This window comes from Notothenia rossii (genome assembly GCF_949606895.1).
Source record: "Notothenia rossii genome assembly, chromosome: 2".
Lineage (NCBI taxonomy): Eukaryota > Metazoa > Chordata > Actinopteri > Perciformes > Nototheniidae > Notothenia > Notothenia rossii.
The window spans coordinates 57,084,914-57,111,100 of record NC_136904.1 but is presented as its reverse complement, the minus strand read 5'-3'; the positions used below and the strand labels follow the sequence as shown (position 1 = coordinate 57,111,100).

The 26,187-nt window shown below is 41.2% G+C and overlaps 1 protein-coding gene across 6 annotated transcripts in view; it reads left to right on the top strand.

The window, feature by feature from the left end:
* LOC307030345 (melanophilin-like) overlaps positions 1–26,187 on the top strand; it is a 138,074-nt gene that overhangs the window by 97,572 nt on the left and 14,315 nt on the right. For 2 of the 6 annotated variants that reach the window (XM_079666693.1, XM_079666694.1), the window contains exon 11: positions 22,381–22,683. In XM_079666693.1, the coding sequence (XP_079522819.1) occupies positions 22,381–22,683 (303 nt within the window). Of the gene's footprint in view, positions 1–22,380; positions 22,684–23,109; positions 26,174–26,187 lie in introns of those variants that run through there. The other 4 variants (XR_013805628.1, XM_079666697.1, XM_079666696.1 and 1 more) reach the window with 4 other exon arrangements.

Here is a 26,187-nt window from a genome sequence, read left to right as displayed (position 1 = left end):
TAACTAGCTATGCTAACGAATTTAAAGAGCTTTTCTACAACCAGCCTCTCTCCTGAGAGGCTCAAATAACCTCAGCTTAATGAGGTTAAAGAGCATCTTGCAGGTTTTTATTTTTTCTACATTTATGCTTAAACTTGCTTGAAAATTACAATTAAAAAAGTGAATGCAGGATTTGATATGTTTTACGAGACATAAGGGCAGGAATTCAGAGGGAAAGGAGCAATTTTGAGCTCTGCTCTTAAAAACGGCTTTTTTTTAAGGTCATACGTCAAACGCGTCATATTACATCACACAGGGGACACATCTCCGCTCTCTGACCGCGGGTACACATCTTCCGACGCAAACTGAAAACTCATCTCTTTAGACTCCACTTCGAGCGATAGAATTACTAACAAAGCACTTATATACTAATAAAGGGCTGGCTTTCTAAATGCCAGTTGAGTAGCACTTGAAATGTTTGGCTCTATGAAACCTGATGTACTTATATGATTCTGTTTTCTTAAAGGTTGTATCTTCCTGGTCGAATGCACTTATTGTAAGTCGCTTTGGATAAAAGCGTCAGCTAAATGCAATGTAATGTAATGTAATGTAATGTATAGTAGAGTTGCGTTGAGTAGAGCGGTTGCGTTTTAAGGAGCTGGTATTTTTCGGTAGTTTTACATTGTATTTCACCATTTGTAATCATTGTGCAGTATTGTGTTTGAGCAGGTTGCACAAATACCAGCCTGTCAGGACATCGAGTCCACAGTAAAAAGGACCGGAGCTAGCGTTCGTTCCTGGGTGCGTTGTGCATCCACCTCCCTGCAGCACATACTCTCCACAGCTTTATCAGGAAACCGTATTACTTCTCTCTCTCCCCTCCGGTACACGGCACCGTAAGACAAAGTGTGGAGCTTCATTAGGTAACGCTGTGGTGGCTGTACTGCTCCAGCCGTCTCCTTTGTGTTTCCCCCTGTCTGTGTTGTTTGTGTGTGCGTGGTGGCTGTCACTCCTGGCTCCCGGCTCAACCTCCACTCACCTGCTGCAATCAGCTGTGCACCCTCCCCGACTACACACCTGCTTTCCATCAAGCCATTTACAACGTCATATCAACGGAGGCTCCACAACCTTTCTCCGCCAGATCGTCAAGTATCAGCCGTATCTCGCGTCTCTCCTCCGGTACACAGCACCGTAGTGTGGAGTTGCATTAGGTAAGGCGAGATACGGCTGATACTTGCGCATTAGTTTCTGTTATGGATCAGTATCAACAGTCCTGCCAGTAACGTTACTATATTATCAATGCTACTTTAGTTATAGCCTGATAAATGATAGCTAACTTTACAATGTTGTGATGTGACATTAGCTAACATTCTGTAGCTAACGCCGGTCACTCACCAAGATAGCTGCCCAGTTCTCCACTGGTTCTCCTCACACCACAGCTCAATTTCTCTCCGATGGCCGTTATTTCTTCTAATCCTTTGCTGCTCCTGGTCTCTTGGATGCCTAGCAGGCTCATAATTATAAGGTTGTGGTCCGTCATATGCATTAGAATATTCATGTTCAACTTCTTCTGTGTCTTTTGTGTCGAAACTAGCATTGGGATCCATGTTTATTAATACGTTACACCGGCCGCTCTCCCCCTTGTGTCCCCCGTGTTACGTCACACGCGGAAGGTCACGTGCCGAGGCTTTTTTATGCGGAAGTGAACATTTCTTACAAAAACGACGCCAGATGTCACTGTAGTGTATATTTCTGTATATTTTTTTGAAAATCTAGTGTATTCATCATTTTCCTACACATTTATTCACAGGTGTCTTTAACCTGGAAGTTGCTCTTTAAGGCACACCTTGATATGATCATTATAATTATTAATGAGACATTAGAGACTAAATGAAAAACAGGTATAAAATACTATATGACAGTAACAAAACAGTTCTTAAAAATAACAAGAATAGAGTTTAAAAGGGGAGTGATTTGTAAAATATCCAAAAAGAAAAATCTGCTTACAGTTCTGTTTCAAATGGGTGTTGAAAGATGTACCCATAGATCTCCTCATGTTGCTCTCAAAGTGCACCAGATTGATGCTTTTAACTTCAATATTTAAAAAAAATCTTTCCGGCATGCCCACGGACCCCCCTAGAGGAGGTTAGGTCCCCTCCACTTAAATCATGTTACTAAATACATTTGCACACATCTTGTGTCCATATCTTGCTGTTTTGGTGGTCATGCCACACCGTGCACATGCATGCATGCGCGAGTCATGGAAAGATATCTGGATTGAGAGGTTGCTTTTTCTTTGCACAGCATGAAAGAAAAGCCAAATGAATTGGCTGTGATTTTAGTTTTTTAAGCAGAGGTTGAGTTCAATCATTTGTACGACCCTCGGAGGATGTTGTAAAAATTGAAAGGAAAAAGGTTCCCCACCCCTGCTGTAAATAATAATAAAAACCCTTGATTTATAACTTAACATCTCTGTCTCCTATTGATCTGAGTATATTATGAAGAACAGTTAATTGAAGCATTATAGCACAGGCCTTTGTCAGATGGTATATTACGCTGTTTTTTTCCTGCTTCGAATAGTTCTCTCTTTTTTCACCATACCTGTGTTTGCATCACTGATTATGGAGAGTTGAGATTTGGAGTATTTCATCAAAAATAATTGTACTAAACTTCCACTACAGCAGCAACTAAAAATGAAATCTGATGACAGGCCAATGCCAAAACTGGAGCTGTGTACAGAGAGGAAAAAGGAGTGAATCGGACGTAAAACTTTAAATAATAAACAGCGGATTTCTAAAATTTGACATTTCATGTGGTCGGACTGGGTCAGTTTCCAGGGCTGAATTTTAGTCCCAGTCCGCCCCTGTGTAGAGGTGTGTGGTTAAACGTAGCAGCCTCGATCTCTATTCAGCTGTTTTAATGAAGGGAAACACAGTGAAGTAAACAGTAAAAGGCACAGCTCTTTGCAGCTGGTGCTGCTCTTCTCAGATTCTGCTGAGTTACACGTTACTGCCTCCAGTGCCCTGTATGACGAAGCCAGTTCAACAGACTCTGGATATGTTTGATTTACCCGGCTTAACTAACCCTAACGGCCCGTCCACCAGAGGTGGGAGTAAGTCCTACATGTGCAAGTCATGAGCAAGTCTCAAGTCTTGACCTACAAGTATCAAGCGAGTGCCAAGTCACTGTGGTGAGAGTCAAGCAAATCAAGTCAAGTCATTGCTCAGGTCAAGCAAGTCAAGTCATACGAAATTCTGATGAATAAGCCCAGTTTCCGCATTTAAATCAGTTAAAAGACAGTGGTTATGAAAATGGATTCAACCCACACTATTATCTTCATTACATACACGGTTAATCATTTGAAATCTAATTTAGACCGATGACAATCATATTAGATTCATATTAACCCCAGAACTGTAGACAATATAGCTAGGACTCAAAAAGTCTGTTAAAAAAGGCAGAATTCCAGGTAAGAAAATCATATATGGCATTTGCCATTACACATATTTAATTTAAATTTCTGTTAACACTAGAACCGCCAACAGCGTCAGCACCTACATAGATATCATTTTAAAAACATTTAATTTGTTCCTCTTCATAATTTCCTTATAAACTAAGCAGGACGATTTAAAACTCACTTAATTGGGTTAATTTAGAAATGGCTTCAGTTTATCATCATAACAGATCAAAAAGTTCAGATTCATTTTACAATAAATCAAGGAATGATGGACTTCTACAAAAAAACAAAACATAATTAAAACATTTAAACAAACTACTCAAAGTAGATGAACTACATTATTCAAAAGTTTCTAACACAACACAGTCACGTAGCCTACCTTTCTCTGTGTTTTTTTTTTGTCGTGACGAATGAAGTTGGATGTTGTGGTGGTCCTGTCACTGATCTTTATGCTGCAGACCCTGCATACTGCTGTTCTCTTCTTATTAGCGTCATCAACAAAATAATCCTTGAATCCAAACTTAACTATTTTTGGAATAAATCTAGCCGTTGCCATGTTAACTAACACTCCTGCCGTCTAGTGGGTTGCCAGGTTTGCGCGCATGGCGTTATAATCACGTTTTTCGAAAAAACGAAACGTACAAAAACAAACGCAAATATTTAATTTTAAACAGTCAAGTCCTTTCAAGTCATCTGTCTCAAGCTTAAGTCAAGTCTCAAGTCATGAATACCAAGTCAAAGTCAAGTCAAGTCTTTTATCAATGTTAGTCAAGCAAGTCACAAGTCAAAAAATATGCGACTCCACCTCTGCCGTCCACACACAGGCATGAAAAAATCTTGAAAAATCTTGATGTTGGGCGTGTCTGAAGCTTGGCGATTTCACGCGCCCAAGGCGACCAACAACCAATCAGGAATCTCCCAGGAATCTCCCGCATCCCCCGGCATACAAAGCAAAAAAAAAACGCTTCTTCTGTTAAATGTTAAAACGAAGTAAACTGGATATAAACTCCCCAAACAGGTGAAAACCTACCAGTTTCACCAACTGTCTCTGCCACCTCCCTCCATGCCTGGTTCCTCCGGTTTAGGTCCCGGTAGGTGAACAGAGAGCAGTCGTAAAGTACAGCGTCATACTTCATGAATGAATAGTGTAAATAGTAGGGCTGTCAAGTTAACGCATTAATAACGCGTTAATAACGCGTTAACGCAAAAAAAATTAACGCCACTAATTATTTTAACGCGATTAACGCATGTGTATTTTTTTTCCTCGGCCGCTCCCTAGTTTCAGAGCGCATCGAGTTTAAAATACCATCTACAAGCTGATGCTGAAAGCCCCGCTCATGCTGCCCGCTTGTGGCAGACCACACTTCCATGCTCACCGGCAGGCACCGACTGGCCATCGGGAGGACCAGGAGGTTGTGTGTATGTGTGACCCGAGCGAGCGAGAGAGAGACCTTATGTGTATTGTTGTTGTTAGCATCTGGTGCTAGCTAGCTGCGCTAACGGATATAAGGAGCTGTTTAAATGAAAACAGAGGAGCGACATTTCGCCGACAACTGCTCCGAGCACTTGACTTTATGCAGGTAGCCAGACGGTGGGACATAGTACGAAAAGTCAGCACACTCAGCACGGATAGTGCGCGCAACATGATTGCAGCGTCCAGGCAGCTCCCGTTCGAGCATATGCCTTGAGTTGCACATAGCTCCAACGATCCGACCATCACACACACACACACACACACACACACACACACACACACACACACACACACACATACACACACACACACGCACACACACACACACACATCCACATCATGTGTATTGTATGAGAGAGGTTCCAAGTTGAATTGACGCAAATATTTGTAATGTTCAGAGGTTGTTGTGTTTAATATTCATGAGAATATTTGTCATTGTTCAAATGATAATAAACATTTGCATAAAGCATATTTGTCCACTCATGTTGATAAGAGTATTAAAAAATTGAAAAACATTCCTCTAAGGTACATTTAGAACAGATAAAAAATGTGCGATTTAATTTGCGATTAATCGCGATTAACTTATTAATCGCTATTAAATATTTTAATCGACTGACAGCCCTAGTAAATAGCAAATCCTGCTTCGTAGTAGGGTACAGGCCACTGGTGCCGCAGAGATTTCATAAAGTGAAGGAGGTTTTCCTTCTATAAAACAGCTGTGGGCAGCAGATAGGCCTACCGTGAGTCACGGACAGGAATCTATCAATTTACACTGAACAAAAATATAAATGCAACACTTTTGTTTTTGCTCCCATTTTTCATGAGATGAACTCAAAGATCTAAAACATTTTCTATATACGCAAAATAACCATTTCTCTCAAATATTGTTCACAAATCTGAAAAGATCTGTGATAGTGAGCACTTCTCCTTTGCCGAGATAATCCATCCCACCTCACAGGTGTGGCATATCAAGATGCTGATTAGACAGCATGATTATTGCACAGGTGTGCTTTAGGCTGGCCACAATAAAAGGCCACTCTGAAACGTGCAGTTTTGCTTTATTGGGGGGGTCCGGGGGGGTCCGAAAACCCTAGGGTTAAACCCTAACCCTTTGTGAGAGAAATGGTTATTTTGTGTATATAGAAAATATTTTAGATCTGTGAGTTCATCTCATGAAAAATGGGAGCAAAAACAAAAGAGTTGCATTTATATTTTTGTTCAGTGTAAATAAAACGAGGCCACGCTTTATTAACTCGTGCGCACGCTTTATTAACTCGTGCGAACGAGAAAGTAAAACGTGGCTACGTTTTATTTATTTTTCTCTCTATGAACCCTCCAGGGCTCCGTAAGTATCTGACACTACGTAAAAAATAATAATGCAGTCAAATCTATTTTGTTGCTAATCTTTGACAAGACTCTAATAACCACCAAAGCCCCATCCTCCTACCAATTATTATATGGAAAATAATTGAGGTTTTGTGTTTTTTTGTCATAATTAATTAGATAATTCAAATAATGAAACAGGCATTTAAAGACCCAGTGAAGTGTGCGCCTGTGCATGATCTGTTATGCTAATATGTATAGTAATGACCAAAATTGTCCATTGGAACCCATATCAAAAGATGTTGGAATAGCAATGAATTTGACGAGTTTTGAATTTGCCGCCTGGAAATCCGCAGTTGACCTCCGCCTTCGTGGGCGTGGCTTGCGATCTACTGCGTGACGTCACGAGATGGTCGCCGCCGAAGTGTTTACATTCATCACAGTTTATTTTTTCTCTGTTTCAAAGTGGGATTTATCAAAGTTTTTGAGCAAGTATTTTACTGGAAAGTGTGTCGGAGTCGACTGGAAGTGATTGCCAATCGAGAAAACCTGACAATGGAGGCGACAATGAAGAAAACGGGAGGAAAAACACACGGGAAGCGATGCATTGCCGCTGGCTGTAGTAATGTCAAGTCTGCCGAAGTGGCGATGTTTCTGTTCCCAAAAGATGAAGGTGAGCCTGGCTGGTGTCATTGTTTCGTAGATTCGTTGATTGTTCATGACAAATAAAGGCCACTGTTTGATTCGAGAGAGAGAGAGAGAGAGAGAGAGAGAGAGAGAGAGAGAAAGAGAGACTGAGAGACTGAGAGAGTTACAGGGTTGTTGTTAGCATCTGGTGCTAGCTCGGAGCTAACGGAGATTAGCTGTTACAACAATAAGGAGAGGGAGAGTCCTCTCCTGTGGGACTGAGAGAGATAACGTCAGCTCAGGGAGGTAAAGGACTCTGAGTGATTAGATTGTAAACTGTAGCCTAAGTTATCTCAGTGGGTTTGGTCATCTATGTAAACAAATATTTCCATCTATGTAATATTAGTTGTATAAAATAGGTTAAGAAATCCTTCCAATGTTTTTTGATTATTGAAATATATGTTTCATATGAGTGTTGAGAGCTGTATCCATAAATCTCTTAATGTTGCCCTCAAAGTGCACCAGATTGATGCATTCGACTTCAATTTAAAGAAAAATATCTTCCCGGGGTGCATGCCCCCAGGCCCCCCTAGAGGATGTGAGGTCATCACAAATAAAACAGGTTCACATGGATAGGATACTAGATAAGTGTGCACACTCATTATGTACACTAAACATTTTTCTTGGATTTGTTAACACTATAGTCCCTAATATATTTGTAGAAAGGCAGGAAATGGAATTAAATCGAGAACATTTTTCATTGCGGAGGACCCCCTGTTTTGTGTCCCCCCCACTTCTCAAACCAAAGTTACACCCTTGTCTAGATCTGTGACAAAATATTGTCCTGAACTAAATTGACTTCCATGGCCATGCTAATGATGTCATAATAGATTACCTATAGAATAGAGAGCTTATCTTTTGACTATTAATGGTTGGATTTATTTTATTTCTACAGATCTGTCAAAGGCATGGGCAAAGCAAGTACAGAGAACCAGGAAGGACTGGGAGCCTACCAAATACAGTGTTCTGTGCAGTGAACACTTCACAAGGGACTCCTTTGATGAAAGTGCTCTACTACGAGCGCAGATGGGCATTGCGACAAATAGAACCTTGATCCTGAAGAAGGGAGCAATTCCAACTGTTTTCCCCAGAGTTGGGACTTCAGCTGTGGGACAACTTTCAACGTCAACATCAAGACCGGCTCGATCTGCATTTGCAATGAGAGAGAGAAAGTGGGTAAAGTTGTTAGGCCTAATTTGTTGATGTTAAATCAGGATTTAATTCCAGTGGCTAGTAGTCTCCTGAATTATTATTGTTGAAATGGTATGAGCAAGGTGTAGGCCTATACTGTTTTGAATAATTTTGTAATCCATTTCATATTGTGTACATTTGCAGAAAGGAGAAGAACTCCTGGCAGAATCAGAAGTGGAGAGTAGCAGTTTTGCTTCCACAGAGGAATCAATGGAGATGGCCACTGACACAGACATGGCACCGGAACAGGTTTGTGATTGCCCCCAGGTTTTGTTTTAGATGAGCACATTGGCTGGTTTTACCTTGCATGTTATCATGACTGGCACACACAGTGGACACATGAAAAAAAACCTTCTTTGTAATATGCATACCTTAGATCTTACACTTGTTATGTAAAACAAAAAGCTTAGCATTAGTCTTGTTCCAAACACCAAACATGCAACCGGCAAACCAGTCTGCTAAATATAATTATTGTAGAAAGTTGCTAGTCAGGCATGATATTGACTTACATATGCATTGGCTCTAGCTAACCATTACTGTAGGGCAGTGGTTCTCAACCTGTGGTACGCGTACCACTGGTGGTACGCCAGCTCCCGCTAGTGGTACGTGGAGGAATCTGACATATAACAAATATTTAAAAAAAATATATATTACATTTTTTTCTTTTCTTTTTTTTTCTTTTTTTTTACTTAAAGGAGACCTATCAAGCTATATTTGAATAATATATTGTAGGGCCATACCTATATAAGGTATATTTATAAGTTTTCTTTTTCAAAATATCAAACAGATCATGCATTTTAGCCATGCCTCATTTCGCTCTATTTTCCTCTCCGCCACCCTGTCTTTGGCTGCAGCTGACCACGCCCCCCTGCAAAGGAGGGGGCCGAGTTACGAGCGTCATGTTACCATGCTTTTACCATGCCACGGCAACCTCTCATTCCCTGTAACAGTCTTTTTTATTTTTTTTATTTAACCAGATAAAAAGCATTGAGATAAAATCTCAATGCGGGATCTGTTTTTAGAGATTTTGGGTATGGAGGGTTGTGTTTTCTGACACTTGGTGAGTTCCCTGACACAACGGGGACACATATTCATGTATAAAAGACGTACAAAGGTGCATTTTGCATGATAGGTCCCCTTTAAAGGTGGGGGTAGGTAATTTTGGAGAAACCAGCTTGAGTGCGCAATCATTTGAAAATACGCAACCGGAAAAAATCTGCCCCTCATCCAACACACACAAGTGCGCACATGACCAATGAGGGCACAAGATAAGTTTGTGCACAGATGGAAGGCTGACAGGCAGGTAGGCCATCCAGTTATTTTAGCCGGGCCGGCTCAGATGATTGGTCGTGCTTTTTACAGTAGTACGGCTTCCACAGATAATTTTTTATGTATTGTCAAAACACTTCAGATATTCATTGCTATCGGGATGTTAAGAGCATTCCATGGAATGTAACAAAAAGTGTATCTCGAGCCGGTTTCTCAAACTTACCTACCCCACATTTAACCTTTACACATAACACAGACATATAAAATACAGGACACACAACTAAGTAAACAAAAAGACGAAAAGCAGTGACTACATTGTGCACATTTGGGGCATTAAGGTACAATACTTATTACTGCAACAGCAGCTGATGGTAAGGACCTCAGACAACTTCAATTTAAAACAGGCTATAGGGATAAGTGCCATCAGTTTGAGGCTTGATTGAATAACATTAATTACAAAATAAATCATACTATCAAAATACTACAACGAATGAAAATAAGCTTGAGATAATTGAAACTGTGGTTTAAATTAGTTTTAATAGGCTATTGTTATTTTTAGATTTAGAAACGAAAACATTTTTTTTTAAATTTCTGGCGTTGCTAATGACGACCATACTACCCGTGAACGATTAGCGAACGTTGCGAGCAAGCTAAAGAAAGAAGAAAGCTGAATGATGTTAAAAACGTGGCTCAAAACGGGAGGTATTCGGAAGAGCAAGTGAATGAGGAGGAGGACAGTCATCAACCGAGTACAAGCGTAGGCTCCGCCAGCAACACAAAAGTGATATGCACAGCCGCTGTGATGGAGGAGAGAAGTGACTCAGGAAGAAAGCATTTGCTTAAAGGATGGAGAGAGGTCAAAAGCTGAAAAAGCACACACTTGTCCTTAATTGTTATCTTTTTTCTTATGTTTTTTTACTTTGCCACCACAGAAATGGCAATAGCAAACATCAGCATCTGCTCCTGGAGGCTTCATTATTATTGGAACTGAATTCCCAATAGGACATTTTCTGTATACTTTGGTATAGGTCCAGGAAATGACATGTGTGTACAATTGACATTTGTTGTGTGAGAATAAGTTATTATTTTGTTCTTTATATTCTCACTTGTGGTGAGAGAGAGAGAGAGAGAGAGAAATAAATAATGGTATTATGAATACATTTGCCTCCGGGTCCTGCATGAACAGTGCATAGACTGTATTTTAACATTGGTCATATGGTGGTACTTGGAGAGCCAACTATTTTCTCAGGTGGTACTTGGTGGAAAAAGGTTGAGAATCACTGCATTAGACACTATCGCGAGCCAGCGATTTCTATATAGCCCAGAATTTTGAAGTTGTTGGCCGGGGGGCGGAACCGCGTAAAGCTTAGCAGACTCTTCACGCTAACGAAGGATCACTTCTAGGCAGGGTTGGGAGGGTTACTTTGTAAATGTAATCAGTCACTGAATACTGAATACATGCTGTGAAAGTAATCAGAATACAGTTAAAGTTACGTGTCTTAAACGTATTTAGATTACTTTTGGAATACTTTCTTTTTCCATAACAGATGGGTATGTTTTGATGCACAGGAGACACTTGTTTTACTGTTTTAATGGCTTATCAAGAGCACAAACACAACATCTTGGTGTCATTCTGGACAGCTCCCTCTCATCTGCACCCCACATAAAAAACATCACCCGGACTGCATTCTTTGTACTGTCTTAAAACCTTTCCTTGGAATATGTTATGAATTGTAAGGTGTCCTTGGGTGCTTTGAAAGGCGCTCCTAAATAGAATAAATTATCATTATTATTTAGTGGGAATGCTGTTAACAGCATTCCAACTAACTGTTCTTCTACGGACGAAAAGTTTATTATTCCGCTGACTTATTTTGCCGCGCTTCTTCTCCCGCATTGAACATCGCAGAAACTCCGTTCAAACATCAAAACGTTCAGCTCGGTTGGGAATCGATGGCTATTACTTTTCTCATTCATAACTTTCATAATTCCAGAGATACATCCCATAATTCATCACATTTTTTACATTTGAACTTTAACATTGCGCAGCTCGTTAAGGCAGAGTGCGTGATGTCAGAGTTAGAGTGGAGGACAGTTTGAAATTTGCCTTCATATATTTGTTTAAAACTGCCATAATTCCCAAACCCTACATTCCTGAGACATAATTTTTCATGACAAACGTAGGAAAACATCCCGTAGCTTGAAAAATGACAAATAATGAAGCAAATATAATTAAACAAAGTGCCTCTTGAGTGCATGAAGTGACAAAAAGGTTCAACATGTCTCCATTAAAGCCCATTGTAATTTCAGGCAGATATTTCCTCACAGCGGCAGTAAGTTCATGTATCCATAAACACCTGAAGTTTAAAGTGTCAAATGAACTCTTTTTAAAAGTATAACACACCGTTTGAGTTTGTTCATAGACTGTTTATTGGCGTGAGAACTGATATTAATTTACACATTAAAGGAAACAGCTTCTTAGCAGTGTATCCAGTCTTAGCCCGTTAGCATTGCGCTAAAGGGCTAACAGCTAGCAGCTTAGCGTTAGCCCGTTAGCTTTGCGCTTAGGCTGCTAGCTAAGTTAATCTCTCCCTAAACAGATGAACTATAATTTGTTAGTAATTGATTTGAAACGTTTTATATAGTTTTTTTCCCCCATGTTCTGGTTTTTGAAAATAAAATTTGCCAAATGTTACTATTTCACCAGTTATTTTTTCATTTTCAACTTTTCCTACGAATAACATTTTACATTCAAAGCCTTACATCTTTAAGATTATTTATACATTTGGAGTTTCATGCTACTTTTTAAATTAATATTAATTCATATGGAAACCATTCAGTCATCCAAATATTCCTGATTATTGACTTTCTTCTTACACATTATATTTCAGCATAAAGCATTCCCACTAGCAATTTCTTCAGGAATTGCATTCTCTAGTTATTATTATTTTCTGAAACGATGTAATAACTTTTAAAACTTTTTCCAGTCACTTGCCCCATGCATTCAGCAGCAGCAGACCATTTATTTGATCCCGTTATGAAATGTCATCGTTTCGACAATAAATAAATTCTACATAAACGTTATCTTGCACATTTTATCTAACCATCTCCGTTTCTAACTTTCAATATATTTTAAAAGAGATCTCTCTCTCTCATCTGCGTGCGGGGGCGGGGCCTGACAGACACGCTGCATCTCACTCTGGCTCAGACATGCTGCAGCGCTGTGCAGTGTGCACACAGTTCTGCCGGTAATGAATATTACATTTTGTGAGGAAACTTTTCCAAGTATTCCAAAATATATTCACTTCAGGTTTACGACAGTGACTGTAATCAGATTACTTGTTTTTCAAATGTAACGCCAGCTGAATACAGTTAGCCTACTTTTTGTTGTATTCTGATTACGTAACGCCGTTACATGTATTCCGTTACAACCCAACCCTGCTTCTAGGCTACTGTCCCGCAGCGCTTGCCTCTCTGTTGGACTCTGTCGCAGCGGGGCAACTGCTGTGGTGCGGAGCGCATTAACCAGACTCTTCACAACGAAGGATCACTTCTTCTTCAAGGCAGGGAAGGTTTCGCAGTACGCCGTCTACTGTCCCGCAGCTGCTGCCTCTCTGTTGGACTCCGGTACTGCACCTTACTCACGGGACGTTGTAAAAAAAAAATGGGTGGGGGCCGAACGCAGTAACCACTCCGCCAACGCCACAGTCACCCCTGTCGTGCGGGCCGGATGAGAATGTCTGGCGGGCCGGATGTGGCCCGCGGGCCGCCAGTTGGTGGTCACTGAGCTACAGGTTAGCTTAGCCTAATCGATCAGTGCACTACGAAACCAGTGCTAGACAGTGAACTGTCAACGGGGGGAGCCCCGCCGGTCATTATTAACAGGAGAGCTGGATCTGATCGATATGGAAATAGACCCGAGTGAAGTGTAACCGGACGCGAGAGAGAGATCAGCTGCTGAGTCTGACGGAGACACGCAGCTCTGCATGATCACCTGATGCTCCGCCCTCTGTTTAGCGAGCTGACCGGACAGCGCAAAATGCGTATATGAAGTGTCATGAACGCAATAAATCATACCCTCGTGGGGGCGCGCTCATGTGAGTCTACCAGTACCAGGGAGGCAGAGAAAGTTGAAAGTCCATGGCACCAGAGACCCAGCTACACCTGACCAGCACCCACAGGCTGCCTCTAGCAGCAGAAGCAGCCAGGCGTCAAAGCTGGAGCAACACCAACTGGAAGACGCGTCGTCCAGCAGTCCAGCTGCACCACCCTCAGTATCAGGCTCCTCAGACTGGGAACGCAGTAGCTCCATCTCAGCGGCTGATTCTTCTGACAAGTCAGATCTGTCAGAAAGTCGGGAAGCATTTGGGGATGAGATCTGCCACAAAGGACCCAAATACATCGTCTTTGGCTCCAGCCTCGGGAAACTGCTACAGTGGTGCCACTGTCCATCTTGCGGCAGCGTCGACATCCGTCACGTGTGGACAACCACTGGAACACTACTTAAGATCCACCAAACATGTGACTCCTGTCTGCAGGCAACTGAGTGGCAGAGTCAACCGAGCATTTGAAACTTCCCTGCAGGCAACATGCTGTTGTCTGCAGGCATACTGTTTGCCGGTGCGTCGCCAACAAAGGTGCTGCGAGTCCTAAACCACATGGGTGTGATGACCTACGTGAAACGAACATTCTTCTCACACCAGCGAGACATCCTGCAGCCTGCAATACAGGGTGTATGGACGCAACAACAGGCAGCCCACATTGCGATGCTGTAGACCAGGGGTCCCCAAACTTTTTTCTCTGGGGGCCACATTATCGTTCCTGACTGTGATGAGGGGCCGGGATCGATCATGTGGGCTGTATACTAGGCCACTGCCTGTTATAGCCATAATTTCTAGCACAAAATAGTTCATCATTACAAGTGATTTGCAAAAGAAGTGAGTACTTCACATGTTTTTCAATTTGAAATACCACAGCTATTCCTTTTATTTTCTAATAACAACCATGTAAAAATAGCAAGGAAAGGTTAGAAAAACATGGTGATTGACAGTTTATGAGTGATACAATAGAAATGGTAGGCCTATATTACAGTGAGATGAGAAATCATCAAGACAAGAAACTTGGTGAACAATATATCAACTAACCAACTCTTATTTGTATATTCAGGTGAGATTTTTTTAGTTCAAGGTGAAAATGCAATGAGCACCCAAACACTTTTACAGCACAATTATCATCCCTTTGAAATAGGAGGTTGAGATGAGGGGCAGTGCATAAAGAGGAGAAAGAGGAGAGAGAGGACAGAGAGGGAGAGAGAGAGACAACGATGCTGAGAGAAGAGATTGGGAGGAGAGACTGAGCAGTAAACCCTCGGCAGGTTAAACTAGAAGAGAGTAACAGAATGGGAAGTCAGCAATATGTGCAGTAGGTGAACTGAATTGGTACTTGTAGCCAGGGTGGAAGGAAGGATGGATGGGCAGTGATCTTTGAGGTCAGCAGTTGCAATCCCCTCTCTTGCTGCCTGGAAACCTGGCATAAAGGGATGACATTGGACACATTCAGTAAATTACATAAATATGCTGCCTGTTGTTCCTTGTGATGTGATTTTACAAATACAGTGTAGCATTGTTCATTAAAATTCCTTAAAAACATTAATCATATTTCATCAAAAAATCATAGTTCATGTTTACAGCCATATAAAATTGTAATAGTTAAAATCAGTATATTTACCATATCAGTGTGAACTGTGTGCTTGCTTCTGGCTGGTGAGAAGTCCGATGTCTGGGTGTAGCCTAGTGGTTGCCAGTCTCAAAGTTTGATGCAAATGTTCATCTGAGAGTCTGTTCCTCGTTGGATTTTGTATTTGCTTCATGCGGGAAAACGTCTGCTCGCAGGTGTAGGTGCTGCCAAAAACGGTACACATCTTCAGAGCATGTTGTTTAATGTGTGGGTAAGTGCCCTCTGGTAGCTTAGCATAGAACTCAAGGAGGTGGTCAGGCTTGAATGCGTCTTTAAGGACATAACAATTCTGCAGCTCGGCTAGTTCAAACTGAAGAGAGGGAAGTGCGTCGTCAATGTCAGCAGCAAAGGGGTTCTGGAACAGACTTATGTCTTTGTTGTTGACATGAAGCTCGCGGAAGCGCACACTGAACTCTCGCTGCAGCATCTCCAGGGCATCTTTGCACTTCGCGACTGGGAAAGGGGCGGCTGGTTTCTCAGCGCATTAGCTTTGGGTGGCAGGGAGATGTGTGAAGTCCAGCTTTTGGACCTGTCTCACAAGGAGCTGCAGTTTGACCTCGAATGCTTTTATGTGGGAATACATGTCGCTGATGAGATTCCCTTTGCCTTGGAGCTGTAGGTTGAGGTGGTTCAACAGTTCAGTCACATCAGTTAAAAACGCGAGGTCCCATTTCCACTCCGGGTCGGTCAGCTCCCGTACCGTTTCACCTTTAGACTGGAGGAAGGTGTTGATTTCGGGCAGCAGGTCGTAGACACGGCGCAATACTTTGCCTCGACTTAACCACCGGATTTCGGTGTAGTACAGCACATCCTGGTGAGCAGACCCCAGCTCGGAGAGAAAGGCCTGGAACTGCCTGTGTTTCAGCCCATTTTTCCGGATGTAGTTGACACAGTGCACAACCACCTTCATCACAGACGCCCACTTCAAAACTTTGCAGCACAGCGTTTGCTGGTGAATCAGGCAGTGGACTTGAATCGGTGGGGCGAGACCTCGTTCCTCGAACTCGCCGTTCAAGCGCCCTACTAGACCCCTCGTAGATCCGACCATGCTAGGCGCACCATCTGTAGTGACACTGGCAAAATTAGCCCATTGCAGACCAAGTTCGCCCATTGTTTTGCACACTTCGACAAAAAGGTCTTCTCCAGTTGTTGTGCCTTTTAGGCTTCTCAGTGATGCCAGCTCCTCTGACACTTCAAAACGTGTGTTGACTCCACGAATAAAAATCAACAGTTGTGCCGTGTCCTGTACGTCATTACTTTCATCCATGGCTAAAGCAAAACACTTGAATTCTGCGGCTCTCTCTCTCAGTTGGTCAAACACGTTTCCCCCCATCTCCTCAATTCGTCTCGTCATCGTTTGTGCTGAGAGACTCACCCCACGGAAGGCATCTGTCTTCTCTGGACACACCTCCTCGGCCACAGCCAGCATCATGGCCTTCCCGAATTCTCCGTCTGTGAACGGCTTGCCGTGGGTAGCCAGTAGGTTAGCTACTTTGTAGCTAGCTCGGACAGCAGCCAGGTTGACCCGGGATTGACGAAGGAAGGCATCCTGTTGAACAGCTAGTCCGCCTTTCAGACGCCGAACCTTATCATCTCTCGCTAGCCCGCTCAAGCTAGCATACTCTCTGTGCCGGGTTTCGTGATGGCGGCGAAGGTTGAATTCTTTAAACACGGCCACATTTTCTTTACATATAATACAAATGGCACGGTCCTTCCATGGAACAAAAAAATAATCCTTGGTCCATTGTTCTTTAAAAACCCGACACTCTCTGTCAATTTTCCTCACTTTACTGCACGCCATTACACTGCTGTTCAACTGTAGCATAATATTTTCTGCGCATGACTTCGATCAGCTTGTAAGGTGGCGGAAATTCGGTCATAAACATACGTCATATAAATAATACACACACACATATTAAATTATATAAAATATAAATGGTTAATAAAAAAATATTTTAGTGTTAAAAAAACAAGATGCAAATGTAACAGATGTCAACCAGAACGTTAGATAACATTGCTTTTAAAGCGTGATAGAGGCGCTGGCGATCTGATTGACAGTTCCACTGTTTGGCTCATGGCCACTACCAGAGCCGCTCTGGCCACTACATACTGACGGCCTCGAGTTCTAATCTCAGGTGACGGAATGAACAGCGATTACCGCCCTCGTTTGGAGAGTCATGTTATTATTTCACAAAACAAGTTGGACAACTAAAATAAATATTTTTAAAAATATTTTATAATTTTTTTTCTTTTTTTTTTTTCTTCTTTGGGCCAGTTCAAATGGTGAGGTGCAGAGAGGTGGAGGGCCGGTCAAAGGGGCGTGGCGGGCCGCGGGCCGTAGTCTGGGGAACCCTGCTGTAGACTGAAGGACGACCTCTGGTTCTGGGGGATGACGGGGGGGAACATACACTACAATGGAGCTGGAATCAAATGTGGTGGTAGACCTACAGCTGGTGCAGGTACAGTTTATATTGTTCAAGTTCAGGGTTTTGTGTGAGAAATGTAAAACTTCATCTGTAAATATTGTAATAGTAACAGTGTTTCAAATCATATTCAGCTCATTGCAGAGCTCCTGTCTAGTTATCTGCCTAACTGGAATGTTCCCTGCTGTATTTTCAGAACGACGAGTGTGGTGGGAGCTACCAGATGGAACTGGAAGGCCTGAAGAGGATGGTGGCCTTCTTTGAGGACATCCTGGAGATTGGCACTCTCGTCACAGACCGACATCGCCAGATTGCCAAATGGATTAGAGAGAATATGCCGTACACAAAACATCTGTATGACATCTGGCATGTAGCCAAGTGTATGTGTCAATGTTGTTTCTTTTGAAGTTCAAGGAGTAGAGTCTTCTATTGAGTTATCGTAAAGTTGTTATCACCAGACAGACATTGCAGCATGCAGTGTAACAAATCTTATTTGCACACCTCAATCAAATAGATAGATCTCTTTATGATGTCAGTTTTATTTATTGTCTTTGCAGCTGTTGGGAAGAAGCTGAAAGCCATCTGCAAGCTCAAGGGCTGTGAGGACCTGAAAGCATAGCAACAGAGCATCATCAACCACTTGTACTGGGCAGTGGTTTCCTCCACGCAAGACGACGCAGAACTGATTGTGGATAAATGGAAGTCGGTGGAGCGGCATGTCCTAAGCCTCCACAGGGGCCATGGTGGAAAGTTCCCCACATGTGCGCACAAGAGACTACAAGGCAGGGCTCACAAGAAGAAGTGGATCAAACCAAGTGAGTTTAGAGTCAATACTCCTTTTTCTGATATGGCGGCAGACGTGACATTTAAAATTACGTCTGTTGCGTCAGCAACGGGTGACTGTAATTTTAACCGTCATCCACCGCCAAAAGGTGTATGGAATGTATACAGTGTATGTATACTGAGTGATTAAAAACCCAGGACATACCCAGCAACAACAATGTACTGACTGTCTTATGGTTGGGTACATAATCCAAAAAGTTACGTCTGAGCAACAAACATTAGAATTGATCATCCATAATGTCAAGCACTGCCATTGAAATTTGTTGATGATTGATTTATTGATCTGTTGATTGCAGGTTCACTATCAGCTGTCAAACTGGAGAAACTGGTGACAGACAAGATGCTGTGCAAGGACATCGGCAAGCTCTCTGCCGTACACCAGACGTCCAAGGTGGAGGGCTTTCACAGCCTCATCATTCAGTTTGCACCAAAGTCTTACATGTACTCCTACACTGGCATGCTGTGCAGGTTGGTCTTTTCAGCATATCATTCAAAGGCTTGTACTGTACCAGCTAAAGACTTGTTTCAGTTACTTGGGAATGGGCGTCTTTGTACCGTGCTGAACCAGGTCCCCGTGCTGTATAATAGCTTGCGACGTTACGTCACATCTCCCATAGTGTGTCAAAATGGAGGAAGGAACTGTGATGAAGTTGTCAACTCCAAGACACACATTGCCAGGACTAAAATAAAACACTAAATCGCTTTCTGAATCAATATCAAGTTAAATAGAGCTGTTCATGTATAGATGTGGAATAATTACAAAAGAGAGATATTTCTTTTCACATTTTTAAAACTGTTTCTTTGTTTCTGTTAACAGAACCCTTCTTGCCGGACTGCATTACAACGAGAATGCCAGCAGACATACTGCAACTATGAAGGCGGGAGAACAGAGGTTCAAAATCCGCTACCCCAAGTACAAGGCTGGAGGTCATGTTGTGAAGAAGATCCTAGTAGAGGCAACATTCAGTGAGTTTGAAATGAAATTAAGAAATAATATTGTCCAGATTGGTAATGTACCGGTACTAATGATTTAGTAACTAATTCAGTTCAAAACCCCAATTGAAAGAATGATCTCGGCTTGATGACAGACACCATTTATTATTAGAGAACATTATAAAGTGCAAGTTTTGTATTCTGTCTTTGAACACTGTTGCAGGCTATGTGGATGATCTCATGAGAGAGGTGGTCGACCTATGCAAGAAACCCAGCGCAGACAGGCCTGTACAGCTGGAGGAGAAGCCTGACAAAGCAGAGGCCATCAAGGCACATGCCAGTCGTTTCAAGACCAAATAGTCTGTCATTGTGCATCTTCAACTGTGGAACTGTATTAAACATTCACTTCAGAACTGTATTGTCACTGTCCTTCTTCATAACCGTGATAGTCCATGGATGGAAACTGTCGACGAATTTGGTTCACTGCACAAGAGGGCAGTGGCACTCTTATGTCGCATCCTAGGTAACCCCAGCAAAGTCTCACCAGCTGGCGGTAGGCTGTGTATCGGTGGCGTCTGCAAGATAAAACATTATAGCATTGATATGACGACAGCTACTTTCAAGAGACTACTACAAATGAAGGACAATAGATGATAATAGGTCAACTTCAAAGTTACATTTTCTTATACTCCGATCATAAAAGACTAATATTCAAACGTATAAAGTTGCAAAAGTTGTCATGACATCATATTAACTGATACATTTATATACTAGTAATAGACTTTATTGTAAATAGTGTTTGTAAGGCTTACTCATTGCCCTCTTGGTGGAGATGGCCATAATGTTGCCTGTATCCATAGTATGCTATACGCAGCACCCAGATGTCTAGACAGCCAGATCGGAAGCCGGGGTGGTCGATTATGCAGCTGTGGACACCATCCTCCTCCATGGTCCTGGTGACAGCGGGTATTTCCCGACAGCACACACTCTCGGCTACTGTGTCCATGTTTTTCACAGTTGTCGCACTGACACCTAAAACATATAAAACAGATGTAACATTATGATTAGCAGGAATGCCAGGATGTTTCAGTGTTGTCAGGTTGCGACATTTTGCAAGGTAACTGGATTTTATCATTTTAACTTGGAACTGTATATTGTTGAATTTTATGCAGAAGATCCAATAAAGTTAGACTATGTGCGCATGAAAATAATTTCTTGTTCTCGCCCCCTGATTATCTGATAGGTGGAATTATTCCCATAAACTGCAGATAAGCAGAAAAACAGGGCTGGTCACCCTGGCGTATGTTTTAATTCAATGACCAGAAAATTCTAGTTTAATAATACTCTAGCACATGACATGTACATAAGCTAATTATTTCCCAGAGGCTGAGCCCAAGCAGAGATTTTAAACAAGGCAAATCCCCCCCCCCCCCCCCCCCTATTTTCAAATCGACAGTGACAGTACAGCCACTGCTAACCTGCTAACCATTCAATGTTCTGTAGCCGGTCAATGTCTTCCCCATCGTCCATGTCGTCGCCATCATCCTCCCCACTTGACGTCCCTGACGGCTCAAATCTGTAGGGTTCAATGATGTCCTGCGCTTCCTCATCGTCACTTCCATCTTCTGTGCCACTTTCTTCATCTATCCTGTCCGAAAAGCTGTCAAAATCAATCATTTCTCTCGCACTTGTATCACTTTCCAAAGTCTCCGCCATGTTTACAATCACAACTGGGCCCATCTTGTGACGTCACAGCCGCTATCGTCTGCAACTTCCGGTAGGCTCAGACGGCCGTTATTATTAAAATTAATAATTAATAAATAAAGAAATTATTAAAAATTATTTTAGCCATGAACAGGCAAAATGATATGTAAGGAATGAAACTGCCATTTCATTTTGGCGCAAAAACATGCACTTCACGGGCACTTTAAAGGGTTAAAATCCAGATTTTCTTTTTCAAATGTTTGAAGCGTTTGTTACCGTTGAAGCGTTAGAAGTTGTTTAAGCGATTCCTTGAAAAAAAAATATTGATGTATGATGATTTAATAGCATAGTTTTTTGGGGCGTGTACATTTTTGCCACGAGGGTGAAAAATGCATCACGAGAATATACAAAACATGTAAGAGTAAACGACAATGGATTTAAGAAATGTGACTCAAAAGAAGACTTCTTACAAAATTCCATGCCAAAAGCTGTAACACAGCTGAAATGATCACCAAATCAACAACAAAAAGTCAGGGAAAATGTACAAAAATGCCCGAGGAGGGCTCAAACAAAGGGATACAACTTCCTCCACCAGCCAAAGTCAGCATCCTTTGAGATTCTGATCCTAAGAAAGGACATGCAGCGTCGATAGGAGAGTCACTGTTCAAAGGGTGGGACCCCTGCCAGGAGAGATATGCTTTTGGTTCAGTTTGGTTGTCTGCAGTAGTGGTTTACTATATGACACACATTGAATGTTTTGAATCAAGCAGTGTATTTTAAATCAGACAAAAACACATAAACTTTAGGTGAAGACACAGATCAGGGGAGTCAAACTTATTTTAGTTAAGCGGCTACATACAGCCCATTTCATCTCAAGTGGGCATGACCAGTAAAATCATAGCATAATAACCTATCAATAACCACAACTCCAAACTGTAGTACATTCTGAAAATGCTCACATTTAATGAACTAACTTTTTACAGAACATTATGAACAACCTGACATTTCTAAAGAAAGATAAGTGTAATGTTAACAATATGATGCCTCAGTTTATCATTTACACATGTGCATTAAAACATACAGATCAGTGTGTCTATACATTTCTCAATATTCATATTGTTTGGATAAGATCTAGAAATTATTTTACATTCCTTTCCACATTTGTGTAGTAACCCTGACCACCTGAACTGACACACCACTGTACAAACTTTTTTGTGCAGTTCTCTGTAATTTTACACTTTGCAAGTCATCCTGTGGGCCGGATTGGACCCTCTGGCGGGCAGGATCTGGCCTGCAAGCCGTATGTTTGACTCCCCTGGCACAGATGTGTCTCTCAACCACATATTCCCTGCTCTGTCCGACAGGCGAGCGAAGGTCCTCAGACTCCGAGCAGCTCCTCTCCTCCTCCTCAGTGTGAGGACGTGGACCTGGAGGAGCAGCAGCTGAGGCTGAAGCTGCACCAGATGACGGACAACATCAGCGACCACAGCCTGAGCTCTGACGAAGACGAGCCCAGCAGGCCACTGTCCTCCCAGGACATCCCAGCATGGAAGAGCCACGAGGCGGACACCAAGCCCACCAGAATACCTACCAGACCCCCGTCCAGAAGCAGCATCATCCTGTGCAGACTGGAGGAGGAGCAGCCTCAGCTCACCGACTCTCAGAAGGTACAAATGTCCATTAAAAAAAAAAAAAAACCCGCAAGATCAGCCTAGAAAATGATGAACACACACAAGCATTTAATGCCATCTTTGTCATACACATACATAATGTAGTGCAGATGTGGATTTTTGCATATACTGTAATATAAGAAAACAGCCTAGCTCATAAAATTCCATTTGCAGCAATCCACTCTTAAGTACATACTGGAGTCATACATCTAGTCACTCAGCCTGAGTGTTTATTGTTCCTGTGCAACCATTACTCTCAGATTTTCTGAAACAAAGATAGGATTAGAAAAATAACTCACTCTTAGTTGATGTGCTAAGTTGCCTGAACTGTTTAAATTGGCATCTCTTTCCCTTTCAAAGTCATACAGCTACAGTACTATACTGAGTAATGATCTAGCGTTTTCTATTTGTCATTTTACACAGAAAAGTTCAAACTGCATGGCCTCTCTTCAGGATTTAAAGTATCACATAACATAAACGTTTACAGCAGGAAACCTCCTCTGAAGTCCGAAGCTGATAAGGCCCAGGCTTGTGAAGCTTTTCCAGAGTGACTGGGGGGCAAAGGTCAGCTAAACCTCTGATCTTCCAGCAGCCATTGTGCACTGCTTATTGTCAGACCAAATAGTTTTTCCTGCTTTATTGACTACAGATAGCTATGGATGTCAACTCTCCAACAGAATATGATGCTAAGGGAAGATGTTTTCCTATAAACATACTGAGATCTGTTCCCTGCGAGGATGTTATATACTGTTCCAATGGAATTGTATTGCTTGACAACAGCTTTGCTCCATTACTACTTCCTTTCAGGTCATGTGATTGCAACAGTAACACAACTGGGACACATTTAGAATGATTACAACTGTGTGATTGTCTACAGGTCCGATTCATCATTTCAGACATGGCTGATCTGGAATATTTCGCAGATATATAGGTGATAAAGAGATCTGGAATCAGTGTTCAAGGTGGACTATTGCTCCATAACAGGTCATCCTAAACAACAAGTTAGGTTCTTTGGTCATTACCTTCCAAATTAATTCACAAAAGTATTTTTAATGAAATAGTTGACAGGACTACAAATAATCACATGACTGCCTTGCAATCTTCCATATCTTTTGTTGAGTGTAGGCACTACAACAAAGTCCCCAGAACGAAAGCCATTTTGAGAGAGTAGTTCAATTATGTAATTACAGACTCAGGGTGCAGCATGTGATGCCATTAGCTCCAAAAAGACGGTCTATAGATTAACAAGGAAAAACAAACACCTGTAAATCAATTTTATAATGTTTTTTGACAACCTAATGTTACTGGAGTCTAGAAGAACTGCAACATTACATTATTTTAGCTCCATTTACATTTTCTTGCTTCCCAGCTAGCGGGGAACGTTCTCACAACTTTGGCTAACGTTACCTATTGGTTCTAACAAGGTTTTAAATAAACATTTTAATCTGATGTTCAAATAATCTTTTTAGGATGTTTATTTGTTCAAATAATATTCCTATAAGGTTTAAGGTTAACTAAGACATAACGTTTTAACTGCAACATTCAGAGGATGTTTTGAGGATGTTATTAAGGCCTGAGATGACAGAAAGTTTTTTTATAAAACGTTCCTTTAATGTGATATGTTAACAAAGGTGGAACGTTTTGCCTGCAACATTTTAAGGATGTGTTTTGGACGTTGTTGGATATCACATTAAAGATGTTCTTTATAAAACGTTCCCTCAATGTTACATGATAACAAATGAAGAACATTTTCAAAGCAACATTCTGAAATTGTTTTCAGGATGTTATTGAGGCATGAGATGAGAGAAAGGGTTGTATAAAATGTTCCCTCAATGTTACATGATAACAAATGAAGAACATTCTCCAAGAAACATTCTGAAAATGTTTTCAGGATGTTATTGAGGCCTGAGATGACAGAAAGTGTTTTATAAAATGTTCCTTTAATGTGATATGTTGACAAAGGTGGAACGTTTTGCCTGCAACATTCTAAGGATGTGTTTTGGACGTTGTTGGGTATCACATTAAAGATGTTCTTTATAAAACGTTCCCTCAATGTTACATGATAACAAATGAAGAACATTTTCAGAGCAACATTCTGAAATTGTTTTCAGGATGTTATTGAGGCCTGAGATGAGAGAAAGGGTTGTATAAAATGTTCCCTCAATGTTACATGATAACAAATGAAGAACATTCTCCAAGAAACATTCTGAAAATGTTTTCAGGATGTTATTGAGGACTGAGATGACAGAAAGTGTTTTATAAAATGTTCCTTTAATGTGATACATTAACAAAGGTGGAACGTTTTGCCTGCAACATTCTAAGGATGTGTTTTGGGCGTTGTTGGTTAACACATTAAAGATGTTCTTTAAAAAACGTTCCCTCAATGTTACATGATAACAATTGAAGAACATTCTCCAAGAAACATTCTGAAAATGTTTTCAGGATGTTATTATTTTTTTATAAAACATTGCTGTTATGGCAAATATTAACACGGTCATGGTCAACGTCAGATTTACTTCTAGAGCGCTTTAAAAAACAAACTTGTTGCATTTGTTTGAAAAGGATGTTTTAAAAAAAATCTAGGATAACGTTCTTTAAAAACATTCTTGAAATGTTTGGTTATAAACTTCTTAAGATGTTTTTGATAACCTTCTTAAGATGTTGTTGATAACATTATTAGAACATTATGCCCTACAGTTCTTAAAACGTTTTCAGCGGGGCGTTTTATTTTGGTTCCCAGAATGTTCTTCTGAAAGGTAGGATAACGTTCTTTAAAAACATTCTTGAAATGCTTGGTAATAACCTTCTTGAAATGTTTTTGATGACCTTCTTAAGATGTTTTTGATAACCTTCTTAAGATGTGGTTGATAACATTGTTAGAACATTATGCCCTACTGTTCTTAAAACGTTTTCAGCGGGACGTTTTATTTTGGTTCCCAGAATGTTCTTCTGAAAGGTAGGATAACGTTCTCTAAAAACATTTTTACCATTTTTGGTGATAACTTTCTTAAGATGTATGAGCGCATACATCTTAATAATAAGTGCCGTTCAAATTCTCTACATGATAGGAAAGGAGGTTTCAAACTTCCTTTATAACCTCCTTTAGCTTAGGAACCACTGAACCTCCCTTACCGAAAGGAGAGGAGAAAATGCTGCCCCACAATGCCTTGCAGCCGCAGCATTTGCCATCAAACAACAGTCGGCCGTTCACGGAAACAACCGATTGATGGAGAAATTATATCATGAAACTTACGGTGCTTATTAAGCATTTTAAAACGTATTTGGTAAGTTGCCAAAGTGCTTTGTTTTGAACGTTCATCAGTATTATAATCAAAAAGAGAAATATGAACGTTAGTTTTTACTGAAATGATTAAGTAAAGTCAACATTTCACAGAGCTGTGTGGGGTTTGTTCAACTTTTAAAATATGTTTGAATGGTGATATACACAGTGATAGATGTTAAGGACTAACGTTTATAATAAATACATCCCAGCTAGCGGGG